Source organism: Rhinatrema bivittatum, chromosome 8 (assembly GCF_901001135.1).
Source record: "Rhinatrema bivittatum chromosome 8, aRhiBiv1.1, whole genome shotgun sequence".
Taxonomy (NCBI): domain Eukaryota; kingdom Metazoa; phylum Chordata; class Amphibia; order Gymnophiona; family Rhinatrematidae; genus Rhinatrema; species Rhinatrema bivittatum.
In genome coordinates this window covers 217,609,533-217,629,524 of record NC_042622.1, presented here as the reverse complement: position 1 = coordinate 217,629,524, position 19,992 = coordinate 217,609,533, and the positions used below count along the sequence as shown (strand labels likewise).

Here is a 19,992-nt window from a genome sequence, read left to right as displayed (position 1 = left end):
CTCTTACGGTCTGGCCATTGAGAGGACTCGCCTAAGGAGGAGAGGATACTCGGGGGCAGTAATTGACACCCTACTCCAAGCACGCAAGTTCTCCACATCCCTAACATACATAAGAATTTGGTGAGTATTCGAATCCTGGTGCGAGGACCACGACATCATACCACACTCAGTCAAAATTCCTGCGATTTTGGAATTCCTACAGAATGGACTACAGAAGGGATTGTCCCTCAACTCCATCAAGGTACAAGTGGCGGCCTTATCATGCTACGGAACCAAGAGTGAGAGCGGCAGCATAGCCTCTCGCCCGTATGTCTCCCGCTTCCTGAAAGGAGTCAAGCACATCCGACCACCCCTAAAGTGGCCGGTGCATCTTTGGAACCTCAACCTGGTCCTAGATTTCCTAGCAGGAACCTCCTTCAGACCTCTCAGTGGCCTGTCTCTCCAACTATTAACATTGAAGGCAGCCTTCCTGCTGGCAGTCTTTTAAGCTCGTTGTATATCCGAGCCTCAAGCACTGTCCTGCTGGGAGCTGTTCCTCAGACTCACCCCAGGAACCATCCAGTTACGCACAGTTCCGTCATTCCTCCCCAAAGTGGTGTCTCACTTCCATCTCAACCAAACCATCTCGCTACCATCACCAGATGAGCATAAGAATTCGGAAGAGGCTCGAAGTCTACGACATCTCAACGCTGGCAGGCTCCGACCTGGAAAGGTCGGAATCCGTACGAAAGACGGACCATCTATTTGTCCTTCGAAGCAGGGGGAAGCGGCCTTGCGAGCAACCATAGCCAGCTGGATCAAAGAAGTCATCAAGGCGGCCTACGTGGAAGCAAGCAAGCCACCGCCTTTACAAGTCAAGGCCCATTCTACTAGAGCCCAGGCAGTGTCCTGGGCGGAAACAAAGATGCTGTCACCCGCCGAGATCTGCAGGGCGGCGACATGGTCCTCCATCCACACCTTCTCCAGGTTTTACAGCCTGGATGTTCAGGCTCGGGAGGACACAGCATTTGCAAGGGCAGTCTCCCACCCGGTTCGGGAGTAGCTTTTATACATCCCATTGGTCCTGAGTCCATCTGCTACATGCTAGGAAATGGAGAAATTACTTACCTGATAATTTCATTTTCCTTAGTGTAGACAGATGGACTCAGCATCCCACACACGGCTAATTGAACCTGTTGACTATAGAGAACTTCATTTCTGGTAAGCAAACCTGCCTTACATGGATACCTAAGGTATTGAGGAAAAAGTAATTTGCCCAAAATGTCAGTGGCAGAAACAGGATTTGAAGCCAGTTCTTCTGATTGTCCGTCACCAAGAAAGGCTGAATTAGCCATGACACGAGAGGTGATATCATCCAATGACACTGAACAGACCCTTCTCTTTAGCTCAGAGCATTTTCACTCTGAGCATTCATGGGAGTTCCCCCCCCCCATGCGCTGCCACATGAGCCTCTTAGTCTTTTTTTTTGCCTGCTCTGCTCTGCTTAAAGTATAACCTCTTTCCATTTTTTGTCAGTTACCTAATTGAGTTTCTTCTGGTTTTTTTTATTTTTTTTTTGCCCAGCTGTCTTGGCAGCTCTTCAGACGTACTTTTCAATGCGGTACAAAAAAGAAAAAAGCAGCAATTATGCCAGATAAGGGCACCACCTCTAGCTGTTTAGGGCATGTGATTGTAGCCAGTTTATATCCATAACTGATAGGCACTCAATCTGCTACAAGTACCTAGGATCTGGATCACAACTCACCCAATTACTACTGTGAATGCATGTTCCCGTGGAACCTTAGTCATCTGGTCATCAGAGCTACTCTTCATCGCATTCTTCGGGTCTGGTAAGAGCTCTTTTTCAAGTCTGGCCCCTCAGGGACTTCCATCATTTGGAGTCAAGTAAGATACAAAAATGTGGGGCACCAGAATCTGGTTCCATGTTGCATTTCTGGACCCCATCCCCCACAGGAGTGGGGCTCCAAGGTATCCAAGAAAATGAGCCACACTCCTTTTGGAGGGCCCCAAGAAGCATCAGGTGCTGTCAAAGCAGTTCCAGCACACTGAGCACTATAGCATTCAACATCAGTATTATCAGCAACATACTCGAGGCATTGGTTCCCTGTGGGGTCTTGAGATATGGGGATATGTTGAGGAATTTCCTTCCAGGTCCCTTCTTCCTTCTTGTCCTACAAAACTCTTGCCCTTTCACCACCTCTTTCTGACTGCAAACCAATGGAGGACCAGAATTGACATTTGGACTTGAAACTGGAGACCCTGAAACCCATCTAATTTTGCCTTGGGCTCCTATGGGAGCTGCTACAGAAGGACCTTCCTAGGGTCTTATGGGGGTTTCCCCAGGAAAATAACCCAATCCTAGTTTCGGAAGAGGATGTCTTTTCAACATCATCCCCGATGATCCAGTAATCCATGGACCAGATTACAGAATTGGTGAAATCTTTTTTTTCTTCCTTAATAGAAACTGATAAAAATATCCTTCAGCTGATCATGTCAAAGATTCTGACTTGCTCCCAAATGGGAGTCCCATTGCTATCTCTGGGGCTTCTACCAACAGCCCCAGTGAGGTTCTCCAGCCTGGGCATTTTGGGCAGCTCTCCTGCTGAGAAGGATCTGGTGATATTTTGGAAGTTGAGAGGAGATGAGGTGACACAAACCTGTCTTGGGGATTTTTTTCCCCTCAGACAGCCAAGACTTTTGCCCCAATTACCTTCCTCTTCATCTGTGTCTGGGTTACTGTTCCTAACCAAATCTAAGTCATCTGACTCTCTGTACCTGACTCTCCAGAACACTCCTGTATGCCGGAAGACCTTTCCTATTTCGTTTTGAGGAAAAATGGGTAAGGCTATGTTCGCAGATACACAGATCCAGATGCAGAAGTGTTTGGCTGCCTTCAAAGCCTTTGGTCATCCCATAGACCTGCAGACAAAATTAGATACATAGGCAAAGCCCTCTTTGCCTATGTATCTAATTTAACCCAAACTATGACTCCTGACATCCCTGCCAACCTAGCTCAAGAAAAAGCAGAGGAGTTGGCCCTCTTCTTTAGCAACAAAATCTCCAACCTAATAACTCAGCTGAGAACCAACACTTCAACGCCATCCAACACATACCTCCACTACAACGAAGACATTTCTCTACAATCATTTGAACCCATCACTACTTCTGAGATTCTCTCTTTATTGAAGAAAATGAAACCTTCATCTCACCCTTTAGACCACATCCCATCCAAACTTCTCCTGCTAATACCAGAAACAATCTCCAATGCTCTGACAGTCATTATTAACTGTTCCCTAGCACAAGGAATCTACCCGGACGACCTGAAAATTGCATCCATCAAACCGCTCCTAAAAAACCCCAACTTAAATCCTAATGATCCTAACAATTTCCATCCTATATCCAATCTCCCGTTCATAGCTAAGGTAATGGAAAAATTAGTTAACTCCAGACTCTCAGACTACCTCGAAGAACACAACATTCTGTTCCCATCTCAATATGGCTTCAGAAAAGCTCTAAGTACTGAATCACTGCTAATTTCCTTGACCGACTACCTCATCATGGGCCTGGATAAAGGTCACACTTATTTACTGATCCTACTGGACCTATCAGCTGCCTTTGATACGGTTAACCACTCCACCCTACTAATTCAATTAGCAAACATCGGAATAATCGGAACAGCACTATCATGGTTCAAATCGTTCTTAGGGAACAGAAAATACAAAGTCAAAATCCACAACAAAGAATCCCAACACTACTCTTCATCCACGGGAGTTCCACAGGGCTCCTCCCTTTCACCAACGCTATTTAATGTATACCTGCTCCCTCTTTGCCAACTGCTAACTAACTTAAACCTTAAACACTTTCTGTATGCAGACGACGTCCAGATAGTCATACCCGTTAAAGAATCCTACACCAAAACTCTAGAATTCTGGGAAACTTGTCTTCAAAAAATTGATGGTCTCCTCTCAAACCTCAATCTAATACTAAACTCTTCAAAAAGTGAACTCCTCCTAATCTCTTCTGAAAACAGTAACTTTGACACAAATCCTCCACCCAATTTACAAACGCCACAAGTAAGAAACTTAGGAGCCATCGTGGATAACAGGTTAAACCTAAAAGCATTCATAAATCAAACTACTAAGGACTGTTTCTATAAACTCCAAGTCCTAAAAAGAATAAGACCACTCTTCCATTTTCATGACTACAGAACTATTCTACAATCTATAATATTTGCTAAACTAGATTACTGCAACTCTTTGCTTTTAGGTCTTCCAGCATCTCACACTAAACCCCTTCAGATGGTCCAAAACACGGCTGCGAGAATATTAACAAACACACGGAGAAGAGACCACATATCACCAATCCTCAAAGACCTGCACTGGCTGTCAATTCACTACAGAATCATATATAAGTCCATAACCACTATTTTCAAAGCTATACATCAACAATCTCAGCTCAACCTTCAAATTCCTCTCAAAAAATTCACGTCCAAAAGACCAATCAGAGAGTCCTATAGAGAAACCCTACAAATACCACACTCCAAAACCATGAAGCACATAACCGCCAGAGACAGGGCATTCTCCACTGCAGGACCAACTCTGTGGAACTCTATCCCACCAGATTTGCGACAGGAACCATGCCTTCCTACTTTTAGGAAAAGACTTAAAACGTGGCTATTCATGAAAGCTTTTCCTGAACTAAACTGAACTTATTACATTATCAACCAGTCGCCCAAACTTTGCCTTAATCATGGTAATTAACATCCCTACCTCATAAGGGCAATTCATCAATGCTATAAGCACATTGACTGGCATATATATTCTTTTAATTTAAACCCCTGCTTCTTTTCTCAGATCCAAGTTATTTTATTCCCTTGTTTTATTGTAACTGCATTCCTTAGCCTTCTCTTGATCTATGTTTTTTACTACTATTATTATTATTATTATTTATTACTAAATGTTATTTTTTTATTTTGTTCCTATCCACTTGTTAATTGTGAACCGACATGATGCGATATTTATCGCGAATGCCGGTATAGAAAAACTTAAAATAAATAAATAAATAAATAATCTGTTATCCTGTTTACTGGTCGCCAAGTAAGTTGGACCTTAATTATAGAGTCTAGCAAGATCTGGAGTTTGAAATGATTCAGCACCTGGTAGAGGAGTCAGCCTTGAAGCAGTCTAATAAGACCTTATCTAACACTCCTCCGGGCAAAGACCCAATGCTGTTGGACAGCTGAGACCGTGGAAATACTGAAGCCATTAGTGCTTTCTGCTAAGCGGAGCAGGAGAGAGCTTGGAGGTGTAATGATGTCTGTGTCATCTTATTCGGTCAGTGTACAAAACTCTCAACACATCCATTGTTCCTCGGAAGCCGCCATTGGAGCATGTTAAATGGCCTGATTCTAAGCCAGCAGGTTTTGGAAGGATGTCTACAAGAAGTTGGCCATCTATTCTAGAGACAGCTTCTTCCGGGACAAGGTTAGGGACACAGTTGCTCGAATCAAAGAGCATGCAGCTTTTCAGTTGTTCTTGGGAGGAGATAGAACTGTCTGGGTCAAGGTGCCACTTCTAATCTAAGTGCCCATTCTTTCAGGGATACTCCTGTCTTTGCTAGAGATACCAAGCTCCTCCCTCCCTCCCTCCCTCAATAGCAGCTTCTAGCATGAGGGCGCCAGTGAGAAAAATGCCAACCAAAACAGCAACAACTCACTCAGCCAAAGCTAGGTCCTAGTTTCCGATGGGCCAGTCGTGGTAGGATATGGCTCCTGCAGAGGGAGGAAGAATCCACTTATTTATGAATGGTAAGCAAATGTGCTGTCTCCATTGATGAACATAGCTGAATTAGTGATGATATGTGGTGAGTCCTAAGCTGAGGGCAGAGTGATTACCGAAAAAGCAACCCTCATCCCACAGAGGAAAGTGGACTACTGGGTGAACAGTCTGCGCAAAAATGCCTGTTCAAAGTTACCATTACTTTTTGAAAGATTGTCCAGACAGTAATGAGATATGAAGGTGTGACCTGATGACCAAGTTGCAACTTTGCAGATTTCTTCGATAGGCACATCTCACAGATGTGTGGATACCACTTGCATTTCACCCAAACTCTAGTTTATTCACATGTCCAGTCTTCAATTTGGATCCATCACATGGGTCTCAGCTTCGCCTCAAAGTGGAGTTGCTACTTTGTCAGTGAGCAATGGAGCCATTTCCAGCCCAGGAATGTGGCCAGGTATTCTGCTGCTGCTGCCGCTGCCTCCTTATCCCCAAGAAGTCTGAGAGGTCAATGCCTATCCTATATTTATGAAGACTGAATGAGTCTGCTATAGGGGAAGTTCAGTATGAACGCCCTTCACACTATCCTCATCTTCATTTAGTGGGGGATTGGAATGCCTACACCTACATCATGATCCATCTTGTGAAGTTCCTCTAGTTTGTGGTGAATAAGACCTATTAGCAATATCAGGTCCTTCCTTTTGGCACCTCGGCAGCATTGGAAGTCTTCACAAAGTGTATGGTGTGGTGGTAGCATGCCTGTGTTGCCAAAAGGTTTATCTTCCTATACCTGGATGATTGGCTTGGCTTGTGATGGCATCCATTCGAGATAGTCGTAGACATCCCCGAGACAAGACCTTCACCTGCTTACAGTCCCTGGGTTTCCTGATCAATTATAAGTCCAGTCTGGTCCAGTCTCAACAAATCAAGTTAATTGGGGCTTGGATAGATTCTGTCGAAAAGATGTTATTCCGTTCGAAGACAGCCCTCTGTCTACAGCCCTTAGTCCTTGAGCTGTTTAGGTGTCCTTGGGTTCTGGCTCACTGTATTCTGATGGTACTAGGCTACGTGGCTGCAGCACTTCATGTAGAGTCTCTTGCTTATCTCCACATGAGGCCTATCCAGTGAAGTTTTCGGTTACAAAGGGACTAGTTAACGTAGCCCTTCTCTCACCCAGTGACATCTCTGTTGGTGGACAAACCCTGTGGTCCTAGAGGTGGGTTCTCCTCTTCTACCGTTACCATATAAAGTGATGCTGGTCATCGATGTTTCCCCTGAGGGCTGGGGAGCACACACTGGCCCCACTCAAACTCAAGGAAAGTGGTCTGTCAGTTTCTGCTTCCTATCAATTTGTTGGAATTGATCCATTAAACATGAGCTTCGTTATTTCTCGCCTTCCCCAAGGGATGAGAGTTCTGATTCAAACAGTCAAGTGGCGATGTTCTCTGTCAACACAGGGTAGGGTAAGGTGACATGAGTGCTATGTTAAGAGACCCAAAAGAACATAGGGTGGGCGACAAGCCATGGAGCTTCACGTCAAGCAGCTTAACTCATAGGGATCACAAATATGGTGGACGCCTCAGTCAAGTCTTCCTCATGAATGGTCCCTGGGCCAGTCAGTAGCAAATAGGCTGTTTGATCTTTGGGGTCATATGAACATAACTTGCCATACTGGGTCAGATCAATGTTCCATCAAGCCCAGTATATTTCCAACATTGGCCAATCCAGGTCACCAGTACCTGGCAGGATCCCAAGAGGTAGATAGATTCTAAGCTGCTTATCCCAAGAATAAGCCGTAGATATCTGCGGCTCTACCTTAATGGTTAATGGACTTTTCCTCCAGGAACTTATCCAAACCTTTTTTAAACTAATAGCTTTCATCATTTCTCACAGGACAAGCAGGATGGTTGTCCTCACAAATGGGTGACATCGAGGATGGAGCCCACCACGGAAAACTTCTGTCAAAGTTTAACAGAACTTTGACTGGCCCCTACTGGGCATGCCCAGCACGGCACTGACCCTGCAGCCAGCAGGGGTCTCCCTTCAGTCTTCTTTTTTCCGCGCAGCAGTTGCCACGCGGTGAAAGGAGCTCTTCTTACCACGTTCCTGACAGGAATTCGGTTCTTTCTTTCCGAAGAAAATTTGCCCCTCAGAGGTCTCCCTTCGACAAATTTTTTTCAACTTCACGGAAATCCGGTAAGTTTTTTGCCGATTTTCATCGACTTCCGTCGATTTTGGCCCTCGAGGCCTGTTGGCAATTACCGATCCCGCGGCTAAATTTTGGCCCAAGGCCATGGCGACGGGGTTCCGTCGATGTCCGGATTGCACCCGGACTATGTCAATCACAGACCCCCATAGGGTTTGTGTTTTGTGTTTAGGTAGCGAGCATGATGTCCTGACTTGCACCAAATGTGCTTTAATGACACCCAAAGGTCGCAAAGCCAGGATGGAGAAGATGGGGCTCCTCTTCCACGCTCGCACCCCAACGCCATCGATAGCATCGACGTCATCGGAACCGGCACCGTCGAAGGTGCACCATCACAGTCAACCCTCCGGTGACCGTCCACCATCGATGACTTCTCGGCTGTCGACTCCTGTCCCCTCCCCGGATGGGCGAGGAGATCGGAAAGACAAACATCGCCATCGACGGCACAAGTCTCGGCCCGTCGAGGATCCAGAACCATCGACCTCTGTACAGGCCGAGCCACCAACTAAGAAGCCTCGGTCAGACCTGGCACCGTCCATGTCTTGTTCGCAGGCACCGAGGAAACCCTCACCCCTTCCGGGTGTGGGAGCCGTGATCCCACCGGTTATGGTGGTCCCTCCGGCTCAGCCTCAGCCTCCCTCTCCCGTCGAGCCGGGTATCGTTACCCCTGGTCTCCGGGCAGAACTGGACCGGCTGGTCCAGGAGGCCATCGAGAAAGCGATGCAGAAGTTCCAACCTCCACCGGCACCGATTCCGGCACAGACTCCGCCACCGAGGAGGGAACCGACCACCGAGCCTCTGGTGGAAGCTCTAGCACCGCTACTGCGCCGCATGGAGGCGCTTATGACGGCCCTTCCATCAGTGCTTCCAGTAGCACCGACAACACCACCGTCTCCGACAGGATTCTCATCGGCAGGAGAAACACCGTTCCTGATTCCCCCTTCCGGGGTGGTCCCATCGGTGCCTTCTCGTCTCTCTCCACCGATTTATCCTTCGGCTCCATCGATTCCAAGACCGGCACTGATTCCATCGGCAGCACCGAAGCCCTCGATGCCATTCCCAGTTGCGCCTGCAGCACCGATGCCATCAAGATTTCGCTCGATGTCCTCGGATCCTCAACCAGGACCTTCAGGGCTTCAAGCCCCACATGATCCCTACGATACCTGGGGTGATGATACATCTTCTGACACAGATTTACCTTCACCACCATCTCCTACAGAGAGTAGAAAACGTTCTCCTCCTGAGGATCTCTCTTTTATTAATTTTGTGAAGGAGATGTCGGAAACTGTACCCTTTCAGCTACAGTCTGAAAACGATGACAGGCACCAGATGATGGAACTGCTCCAATTTCTGGATGCTCCTAAAATCATCGCTTCCATCCCTATTCACCAGGTGTTTCTGGATCTTTTAAAGAAAAACTGGGAATCTCCTTCATCTGTTTCACCAGTTAATAAGAAAGCTGACTCCACATATTTTGTCCAGTCAGCACCAGGATTTCAGAAGCCTCAACTGGATCATCGCTCTGTTGTGGTTGAGTCCGCGCAAAAGAAGGCCAAGCGTCTAAAGCCACACTCTTCCACTCCACCTACCAAGGACAACAAATTCCTAGATAGTGTGGGACGGAAAGTGTATCATGGAGCTATGTTGATTTCACGCATAGCTTCTTATCAACTTTACATGACTCAATATAACAGAGCCATCCTTAAACAGATGCAAGACTACGCGGACACCTTGCCGGAACAATACCAACCACAGCTTCAAGCCCTTCTTCACAAAGGATTTGAGGCAGGGAAGCACGAAATTAGAACGGCCTATGACATCTTCGATGCTTCCACAAAAGTTTCAGCCACAGCCATCTCGGCCAGACGTTGGGCTTGGTTAAAGTCATCCAACCTTCGCCCAGAGGTCCAGGATCGTCTATCTGATTTACCCTGCTTAGGGGACAATTTGTTTGGAGAACAAATTCAGCAAATTGTAGCTGAATTAAAAGATCACCACGAGACGTTGAAACAACTCTCATCCACTCCATCTGAGGTGTCCTCCAAACAACCATCTAAGAAGGACTCTAAAAAGTCGTTCTTTCGGCCACGTCGTTATTATCCTCCATCGGCTAAGCCTCGACCTGCACGGTCCTCCAACAGAGCTCAGCCACGCCAGCCTCGGAAGCAAAGACCTGCTGTAGCCCCACCCCCTGGGCCTGCGGCGGGCCTTTGACTTCCCTGTAGAGAGCACATGCCAAACCCCTCTTCCAGACATCCCTGTGGGAGGTCGACTGTACCACTTTTTACACCACTGGATACAGATCACCTCAGATCAGTGGGTACTAGCAATTATCGCACAGGGTTACCACCTCAACTTCATTGCTCTTCCGGCAGACTCCCCGCCTCTTCAAGCATGGAGTCTAACCAGCCATTTGACTCAATTACAACAAGAAGTATCCCTTCTTCTGCAATCAAATGCTATAGAACCTGTCCCTTCCTCTCAACAAGGGAAGGGATTCTACTCCAGGTACTTCCTAATACCAAAGAAATCAGGGGGCTACGTCCCATTTTGGACCTTCGAGCCCTCAACAAGTACCTTCAAAAAGAAAAGTTCAAGATGGTAACCCTGGGCTCGCTTCTCCCTCTGCTGCAAAGGGGGGATTGGCTGTGCTCTCTCGACCTCAAAGACGCTTATACCCACATTGTGATAACACAATCCCATCGCAAGTATCTGCGTTTTCTGGTGGGCCGAAACCATTATCAATACCGGGTACTACCTTTCGGTCTGGCGTCTGCTCCACGAGTCTTTACCAAATGCCTCGTCGTGGTAGCAGCATTCCTCAGGAAGGAAGGTGTCCACGTCTACCCCTACCTGGACGATTGGCTAATCAGGGCCTCCACCCCACAGATTACTCAATCCTCCCTAAACTTGACAATTCACACACTCCTTTCATTAGGGTTTCTTGTCAATTACGAGAAATCTTGCTTAGTCCCATCTCAAACCTTATCCTTCATTGGGGCAGACTTGGACACCTTACAGGCAAAGGCCTACCTTCCGCATCAAAGGGTCCAAACTCTCATGTCCCTAGCTCGCCAGCTCCAGTCTCAAAACACTGCCACGGCTCGCCAATTCCTCGTTCTCCTAGGACACATGGCATCCTCGGTTCGTCACTCTCATGACCCGACTAGCCATGAGAGTTACCCAATGGACTCTGCGACATCAATGGATTCAAGCTCTTCAGCCTCTGTCCTCCATTGTCACAATTACACAAGCGCTACGCCTGTCTTTAACCTGGTGGACGACTCAAGTCAACCTCCTTCAGGGCTTACCTTTTCTTCCACCAGATCCCCAAGTAATCCTAACCACCGATGCTTCCCACATCGGTTGGGGGGCCCACGTGGACGAGTTCCAAACTCAAGGACTCTGGTCTCCAAAGGAAGCCGAACACCAGATAAATTTCTTGGAACTGCGAGCAATCCGCTACGCGCTCAGAACTTTCCAAGCTCACCTATCGAATCAGATAATCTTGATCCAAACAGACAACCAGGTGGCCATGTGATACATAAACAAGCAGGGAGGCACAGGCTCCTTCCTTCTGTGTCAGGAAGCTGCGCAGATTTGGGCGGAAGCCCTCTCCCACTCTATGTACCTCAGGGCCACCTACCTGCCGGGAGTAGACAATGTATTGGCAGACCAACTGAGCCGTGTCTTCCAACCACACGAGTGGTCACTCAATCCCTTGGTAGCGACCTCTCTATTCCACAAGTGGGGTTATCCTTACATAGACCTCTTTGCGTCCCCTCAGAACCACAAAGTGGACAATTACTGCTCTCTCATTCAGAGCCAACACTCTCGGCCCAGGGATGCCTTCTCCCTCAAGTGGGCAACCGGTCTGCTTTATGCATTCCCTCCACTTCCTCTTCTGTCGAGGACTCTCGTGAAGCTACGCCAGGATGGAGGAACCATGATCCTGATAGCACCTTACTGGCCACGCCAAGTATGGTTTCCCATACTCCAGGATCTCTCCATCCGCAGGCACATTCCCTTGGGAAAGGACCCGCATCTCCTCACTCAAAACGACGGATGCCTCCTCCATCCCAACCTCCAAGCCTTGTCCCTGACGGCATGGATGTTGAAAGGTTAGTCCTTCAGCCTTTTAACCTTTCGGATTCAGTTTCTCGTGTCCTGATAGCTTCACGAAAGCCCTCCACCAGGAGGTCCTATTCATACAAATGGAAAAGGTACACATCATGGGGCACTTCTCAGTCCCTTGATCCCCTTTCCTGTCCAATCTCGAAATTCTTGGACTATTTATGGCATCTATCGGAATCAGGTCTTAAAACCTCTTCTATAAGGATGCATGTCAGTGCGGTAGCCGCCTTCCATAAAGGTATCGAGGGTGTCCCTATTTCAGTACAACCCCTGGTAACACGCTTTCTTAAGGGCTTGCTCCATCTGAAGCCACCCTTACGTCCTCCGGCCCCATCTTGGGACCTTAATCTGGTTCTTGGTCGTCTAATGAAAACCACCTTTTGAACCTCTGCACTCCTGTGACCTAAAATATCTCACTTGGAAAGTGTTATTCCTTTTGGCTGTTACTTCAGCTCGCAGGGTTAGTGAATTGCAGGCCCTAGTTACCTAGTATCGGAGTTTCATATCAATCAATCCATCATACTACCCACCTTTTTTCCCAGGCCCCACTCCAACTCCGGGGAACAGACTCTGCATACCTTAGACTGTAAACGAGCTCTAGCTTTTTATCTAGACCGTACAGTTGCTCACAGGAAGAGCACTCAATTATTCGTCTCTTTCCATCCTAACAAGTTAGGACAACCTGTGGGTAAGCAGGCTCTTTCCTCCTGGTTGGCGGACTGCATTTCTTTTTGCTATCAGCAAGCTGGCATTCCTTTTCAAGACTGTGTTAAAGCACACTCTGTGAGGGCCATGGCGACTTCAGTAGCACACCTTCGATCGGTGCCGCTTCCTGACATCTGCAAAGCTGCAACCTGGAGTTCACTCCATACATTTGCAGCCCACTATTGTTTGGACAAAGCTGGAAGACAGGACTCCATCTTCGGCCAATCTGTCTTGCGTAACCTTTTTCCAACGTGATGTACCAACACCCTTCCACCTGCCCGGTAGGGTGCGGATGCCCTTTCCAAAAATCCACCCCAGTTGTTGTGCCTGTTGCACGCCGTTGGGTGCATTTGGTGCAAGTCAGGACATCCTCAGCTCGGTACTTACCCATTTGTGAGGACAACCGTCCTGTGAGAAAGCAAATGTTGCTTACCTGATGTAACAGGTGTTCTCACAGGACAGCAGGATGTTAGTCCTCATGAAACCCGCCCGCCACCCCGCGGTGTTGGGTTCGTTTTATTTTTACTTTTTAGGCACTGCCTGTAGCTTTGAAAATCAGACTGAAGGGAGACCCCTGCTGGCTACAGGGTCAGTGCCGTGCTGGGCATGCCCAGTAGGGGCCAGTCAAAGTTCTGTTAAACTTTGACAGAAGTTTTCCGTGGTGGGCTCCATCCTCGATGTCACCCATTTGTGAGGACTAACATCCTGCTGTCCTGTGAGAACACCTGTTACATCAGGTAAGCAACATTTGCTATCTTCTGGTAACAAATTCTAGAGCTTAATTATGCATTGAGTAAAAAAAAAAAATTCTCTTATTAGTTTTAAATGTATTATGTAGTAACTTCATTGTGTCCGTCCCCCACCCCCCCGTCCCCCCCTAGTCTTTGTCCCTCCTTCAACCTGTTCACTTCAGAGAGCAACAGAAAAGTCGAAGTTTTGTTCAGTTCATCAAAGCAGGTTCAGGTTTGTGTTTGTTTGCCTTCCTGATCCTCTGGGATGCAAATGTACTCCTTGCATTTCTGTGCTTCCCCTAGTGGTGAGGAAAGAGCACACCTCATACTCATTGCGCTAGCTTGGCTAAGATAAGTAGTTCTCCTGTCTCATCAGGTTATCTGTTCAATCATCAATTGATCTGGGAACAGACCCATTACTGTTGATAAAGGAGGACTAAATACTTTTTCTATCAAGGCTATTACTGCCTCACTATATATATTTATACCTAATACCCACAAGAAATGAGTAATATTGTACCATTTACAATATATTCAAATCTAATAATCTTTTTAAATCTAATCTTGTTTAAAAAGATTATTAGATTTGAATATATTGTAAGTGGTACAATATTCCTCATTTCTTGTGGGTATTAGATAAAGGAGGACTACCATATTCTGCATTCAAGCCTAGCTGCTCTCTACTTGACATCTTGGATGTTGAATGCTCAGTGTCCTCTCTAGTGCTTTATAAGCAGATTGAGAATATCTTGATTTCAACCCGAAAGCCATCCACCAGGAGACCATATGGATTCAAATGTCAACTCTTTTCTTTGTGGTGCCAAACTAGTTCTCTGGACCCATTTACCTGTGACCCGAAGGACTGACTCAGATATCTGCTCTCCTTGACTACCTCTGCAATCAGTATTTTGTCCGTGAGAATTCATTTCAGTGATATAGCCGTTTAGCACATCCTGGTAGAAGACCAGGCCCATTTCTGTTATCCTTTGGTCTCCAAGTTCATAAAATATTTGTTACAAACTTAAGCCGCCAGTTTTGAGTCTCGCTGTTCCATGGGATCTTAATGTCAGCGCAGCTGATGAAACCTCTCTTTTTCAAGCCCCTAGAGTTGGCATCGCTGAAGTTTCTCATCACTGAAGTGATGTTACCATTGCTTTGGCTAGGGAGTTAGCGAACTTCAGGCCTTGGTTTTGTACTACCTGTATCTTTAGTTCTTCCACAACAGAGTGGTGCTTTGTACCTATTGAGTTTCTCCCCAAACATAACCATATAGTCTGGCTTCTTGGCTATTTGTCTTATAGCAGTTGCTAAAACGTATCGTTTCCTCCTGGCTAGCAGACTGTTCTGCGCATTATTTGCTAGCAGGCCTTCAGATTACAGAGACTGTCGAAGCTTGTCAAGTGAGAGCCATGGATATATCAGTGGCTCATCTATAAGCCATGCTTATTGAGGACATTTGCTAAGCTGTAACTTGGTCATCAGTTCACACCTTCTCGTCACATTACTGCCTGGACAATCTATCAAGAAGTGACAAATTTTGGCAAGCAGTTTTGCACAGCCTGTTCACCCAGTAGTACTCTCTCCATGGTGGGCTCTGGATTACTTTTAAGTAAGGGCTCCACTGCAGTCTTTTGCTTGGGATTTGCTACGTGTCTCAAGCTGAGGGTTGGGACACGTAGCGAGTCCCAATCCTCAGTTTGGAACAAGCCCTGCTTGTCGATGGAGAAAAGCATATTTGCTTATAGTTACTGGTGGTCCCTATAGACAACAGGATGAATTAGTCATGCTTAATACCTTCCTGGCTCTCTGAAGAGTCAACTACCTTGCTAAAGCTAAGCTGCAAATGGACTGAGGGGCTCCCAAGGCAGCGTGAGCATGGGGATGCCCGTGCACGCTCAGAGTGTAAAAAAACTTTACTGAATTAGAGAGAAGGTTGCGTTCGGCGCCATCAGATGTCACCCCATATGTCATGACTAATTCATCTTGCTGTCTACTGGAATTATCATTTTGGGTAAGCAAACATTTTTGTCACCTATATATTTTCTATATAATGATTCAGATATATGGTAGACTTCATAATGTTCCAGAAGATAGCATTTCTCCTAAAAGAAGAAGCTCAGCAACAAAATTGGTGGGATGTTCGGAGATAATAGTTGTTAACTTAGAGTTGTGGATGCTTAGACTTGCCAACTAGCAGAGGCAGTAGCAACCAAACTAATAATAAAATGGTTGGGATAGATATAGAGAAAAGATGGTAAGAGCAAGGGTGAGATCATTTAGCCTGTGCTGACATTAGGTAGCTTAGCAGGTATAGTGGGCCAACAACCTAAGTGATTGTGTCAATCTTGCATAATCTCCTTTCATTTTTTTTTATTTTTTTTTAAACAGAAACTCTACGTGGCTATTTTTCCCAGTATGGAGAAGTCGTTGATTGTGTTATAATGAAAGATAAAACCACAAACCAGTCTAGAGGTTTTGGCTTTGTGAAATTTAAAGATCCTAACTGCGTTGGAACAGTCTTGGCTAGCAGGCCGCATACACTGGATGGTCGAAATGTAAGTTGTTTGGCATGGAGATCTCAGTTCTTTATCATTTATCGCAAAGTTTTATTAGTTTAGATTTTTCTTTTTTTCCTGATTAGATTCCTCTTAGGGTAAAACTAGTTGATTTAGTTGGTTTAAAGATGCTTCACGTTATATATTCATTGATTTCTATGTGGTCAATGAAATAGACCAGGGGCAAAACAGGCGCTCGTTATGTGTGCAGGTTTTAATAACCGTGAGTGGCTGAAGCTCATGCTTCTGCGGGATGTAAAAAATAAATTATGCAAATGATTTGTGCACAGAAATCCGTGCACATATGGAAAAATGTGCATACCTAAGCATGTAATAAGCGGCCACATCCGCGCTCAAAACCCGCATCAATAATCTGCGCATAAAAGCGAGTGAGTGAGCGAACGGATCTCCCCATTAAGTGAAAGTAGGACCCTGGAAAGTATTTTTAATATTTCCAATAACTGTGCTGCAGAAAACAAGGCAAATATTTTCATGGGTGATAATTCACAACAATCTTGCCGCTCTTCTGGCCGTGTATCTGTCCGCCCAGGGAAGCGCCTACCTTGGCGCCTAGCTTACCTTTGCCGTTTGGGCTCTGAGCTAGGCGCTTTAACTTGGTTGCAAATGTATGGCATCGGGCGCCCAGAAAGGCACCTAGCTACTATTGCCGCTCGGGCTCTGAGCTAGATGCTTACTTGGTATATACACATACATATTAAGTAGTGTATACTTTTAGATATGAGAGTATATAAATATCAGAAATGTTTCTGGATGGATCATCAGAATTGTATTTTATTCCACTCTTTGTTACTTGTGTGACACTTCTGGTATAACTTGGTTATGTTTTGCAAAGGTTGATTAAATTAAGAGTTCTGTAATTGTATAACTTGGAGTGAAAACAAGAATATTGTGATTGTCTGTCTGTTTAAAGTGTTGAAATTACTTTCTGGTGAAATTTTCTATAAAATGCCACAATTCTTTACACTTTGTATCACCTCTCTCTGCATTCTAGATGCAGCTATTTTGTAAAAGTTTGAATTATATAATGTATCTTTTTCAGTTTTTTTTATTTTGTGATTGAAATGAAATTGCCACATCACTGATACACATGGTTTTCCTGCACTTTTCTGCAAACTAATGTCTTGCAACACATTTGCATGAGTTAGCTTGAAGCTAATGCTGTTAAACCCTTTTAGACACATTGTGCATGCTCAGTGCTGACAGATTTTAAATCTTCTTGCAGATTGATCCAAAACCATGTACACCAAGGGGGATGCAACCAGAACGAACAAGGCCCAGGGATGGATGGGTAAGAATGGTAAACTAGGTCCAAAGTTCGTGAGTACTTTTGTACTCACTGTACCTGCAACTCCCTACTGAATTAAAAAAAAATAAAATAAAAAAAATGCCCCCTGAAAGCAGCTGAGTATGGAAATTCTTCCAAAAATGTACTGTTGGAAAAGCAGTGCACAAATTGCTAAAAGGTTTTGTGGTCTACTCGTAGGCTAAGTCAGTTTATCTCCCCCAAGTCAAAAGAAATTTGATTATATATTTTAGACTGCAAAATTGATTCTAGAAACCTATGCTTGCATGCTGTGGGGTTTACTGTTGATGCAGAGCTGCCCAGCATGTCAAGGTGTGATAGACCATTCTGCTCTCACAAGGTTTGTGTTGAAAGGGTCAAATTCTGTGGTAGGGAAGGGGCTACGGTACCATATGTGGTGGTCAGACTGACCTGAAATGCAGGCTGTTTGTGTGGTGGATGCAAAAGGGCTACAGTGCTGTGCGTTAGTGGTGCTGGGACCCCCGGTATATTTTAAGAATGGAATATAAAATTGTAATAGGTGGATGTGGTGGTATCTCTGTAGCATATCTGTTTGCATTTTTATAAAGTGAGATGATATATGCTAATAGAAATTGATAGATTATTTTTAAACAGATGGAATAATGCTTTTTCCTTTTGATGCAGCAAAAAGGATCCAAGAGTGACCATAATAAATCAAATAAAATTTTTGTTGGTGGAATCCCTCACAACTGTGGTGAAACAGAACTCAGGGAATACTTCAAACGATTTGGAGTGGTGAGTTATTACAGCTGTTGTCTCCATCCTCTCCCTCTCTATCACTAGAATCTTAATTGACCGATACTTTTATTAGACCAGTAATAATAGTCATAAGGTATCCTAGTAAATGAGTTTTTGATACCATGGTGGTTATTTCAAATGTACTGCTAGGCTGAAGGAGGGAAGCATTTCTGTCTAGAGCAGAGATATTAATTCCTAGCCCTCTAGGCCCAAACAGGTCAGGTTTTCAAGATATCCCTAATGATTGTCAGGTTTGTGTACAATGTAGGCAGTATGCATGCACATTCATGAATAATCTTTAAGGATATCCTGGAAATCCAACCTGTTTGCAGCCCCTAAGAGTGAATAATAGAGAATGTGAGCTGGGAATTGCCACATTAGAGGTTTTCAAAGGAGTCAGATTGACTTCAGTTTATTCACTGGAGTTATAAGGACTGTTAAGAACAGAGCGATTTGTATCCCTTCGGGATGTTAAAGGCTACCATAAGGAGTCGTGTGAATCCAGTGTCATGGCTCAGTCTGTTATTTTTTTTTATTTAATAGATGAATTGAAATTAGTGTCTTCCGCCTTTTTTTTTGTAATTTCTTTTGAGTGCTGCTGCAACTGACTGACTTGCATTGGAGACATTTCAAATGTCCACAAGAGCGCTAGTTTTTCGAGACATGAAGTTGAAGTATGAACTTAATTGCTCAACAGAGCACAAAAAAATCTAAACATCACAAAACGATCCCCTTCGAAATCTTCAGGCTCGAAGGGATCATAAACTAAATCATCGGCACAGAAGAGTCGATGAACTAGATCCCCTGTGTGGAGGCATCACGATGACAGTCAACATCCTAAATCAATGGTGTATAGATAATCCATGCTAAGGACTGATGGCACACAGACCTAATCTAGAATGAGGCAATTGAAACTGTGTAGAGATCATATTGCACCGAGATCTCAAAACAAGCAACATCATCTGCTCCAAAGAATGGCACAAAGGCAACTGTACAAGAGAACACATTGAGCAAAGACTTCTGCATGTATGATACATGGCACTCATTGGCGCTGAAAGAATGGTGCGGAAGAATCCGCACAAAAAACAACCAGTAAGCATGAACATGCTACAGGAGTGTTTGCTTCTGTAAGTGCCTCTACTGGAACTAGAAAGAATCCCTTCCAGGAACATAAAGGAATGAAAATTTCCATTTTCTTAACTACTGGATTGTCATTCTTTTGTACAGAAACTATAGACAGATTTTGTTAAGAATTAAGTTAAACAATTACTAGATATGAAAACAATGTTCCACAAGCCCGTTTTGGAACGCTTAAGAGAAGAACTGAAATCTAAGCTTACATTGTCTTGTTTCTTGAAACCCGAGAATAGATTACTGTAGGAACCTATTGAGAGATCTTCAGAAGAAGAAAAAAAATCACGATCACATCATTTGTTTTATCTCATTTGGAGCATTCTCAAGGTTTCTATGACTCGGTAGCATACAGTATATATATCCAGAAGCCATACGACAGAACTCCATCGGACCTGTATCCAGAACCAGATAGAGCCTCAAAACCACAAAGAGATATGTATCCAACATTTATTCAAGATATCTGAAGTTATATTTTATTTAAAAATACTTACATTCCCTGTACATACCAGGATCAGTCCAGGACACCTGGGTTGTGACTCCGCACCAGTAGATGGAGACAGAGCAAAACTTGTGGGCGGAGCCATATATGCCCCTGTGCCGGTCACAGCCCCTCAGTCTTACTCTGTCTCCAGTAGATGGTGCAGGTGCGGTCACAGCTCCTGCCTGC

The 19,992-nt window shown here is 45.1% G+C and overlaps 1 protein-coding gene across 7 annotated transcripts in view; it reads left to right on the top strand.

The window, feature by feature from the left end:
* Window positions 1-19,992, top strand: part of DAZAP1 (DAZ associated protein 1) — a 167,749-nt gene that overhangs the window by 78,929 nt on the left and 68,828 nt on the right. For 6 of the 7 annotated variants that reach the window (XM_029613217.1, XM_029613216.1, XM_029613219.1 and 3 more), the window contains exons 3-5: window positions 15,942-16,108; window positions 17,352-17,417; window positions 18,078-18,188. In XM_029613217.1, the coding sequence (XP_029469077.1) occupies window positions 15,942-16,108; window positions 17,352-17,417; window positions 18,078-18,188 (344 nt within the window). Of the gene's footprint in view, window positions 1-15,941; window positions 16,109-17,351; window positions 17,418-18,076; window positions 18,189-19,992 lie in introns of those variants that run through there. The other variant, XM_029613222.1, reaches the window with a different exon arrangement.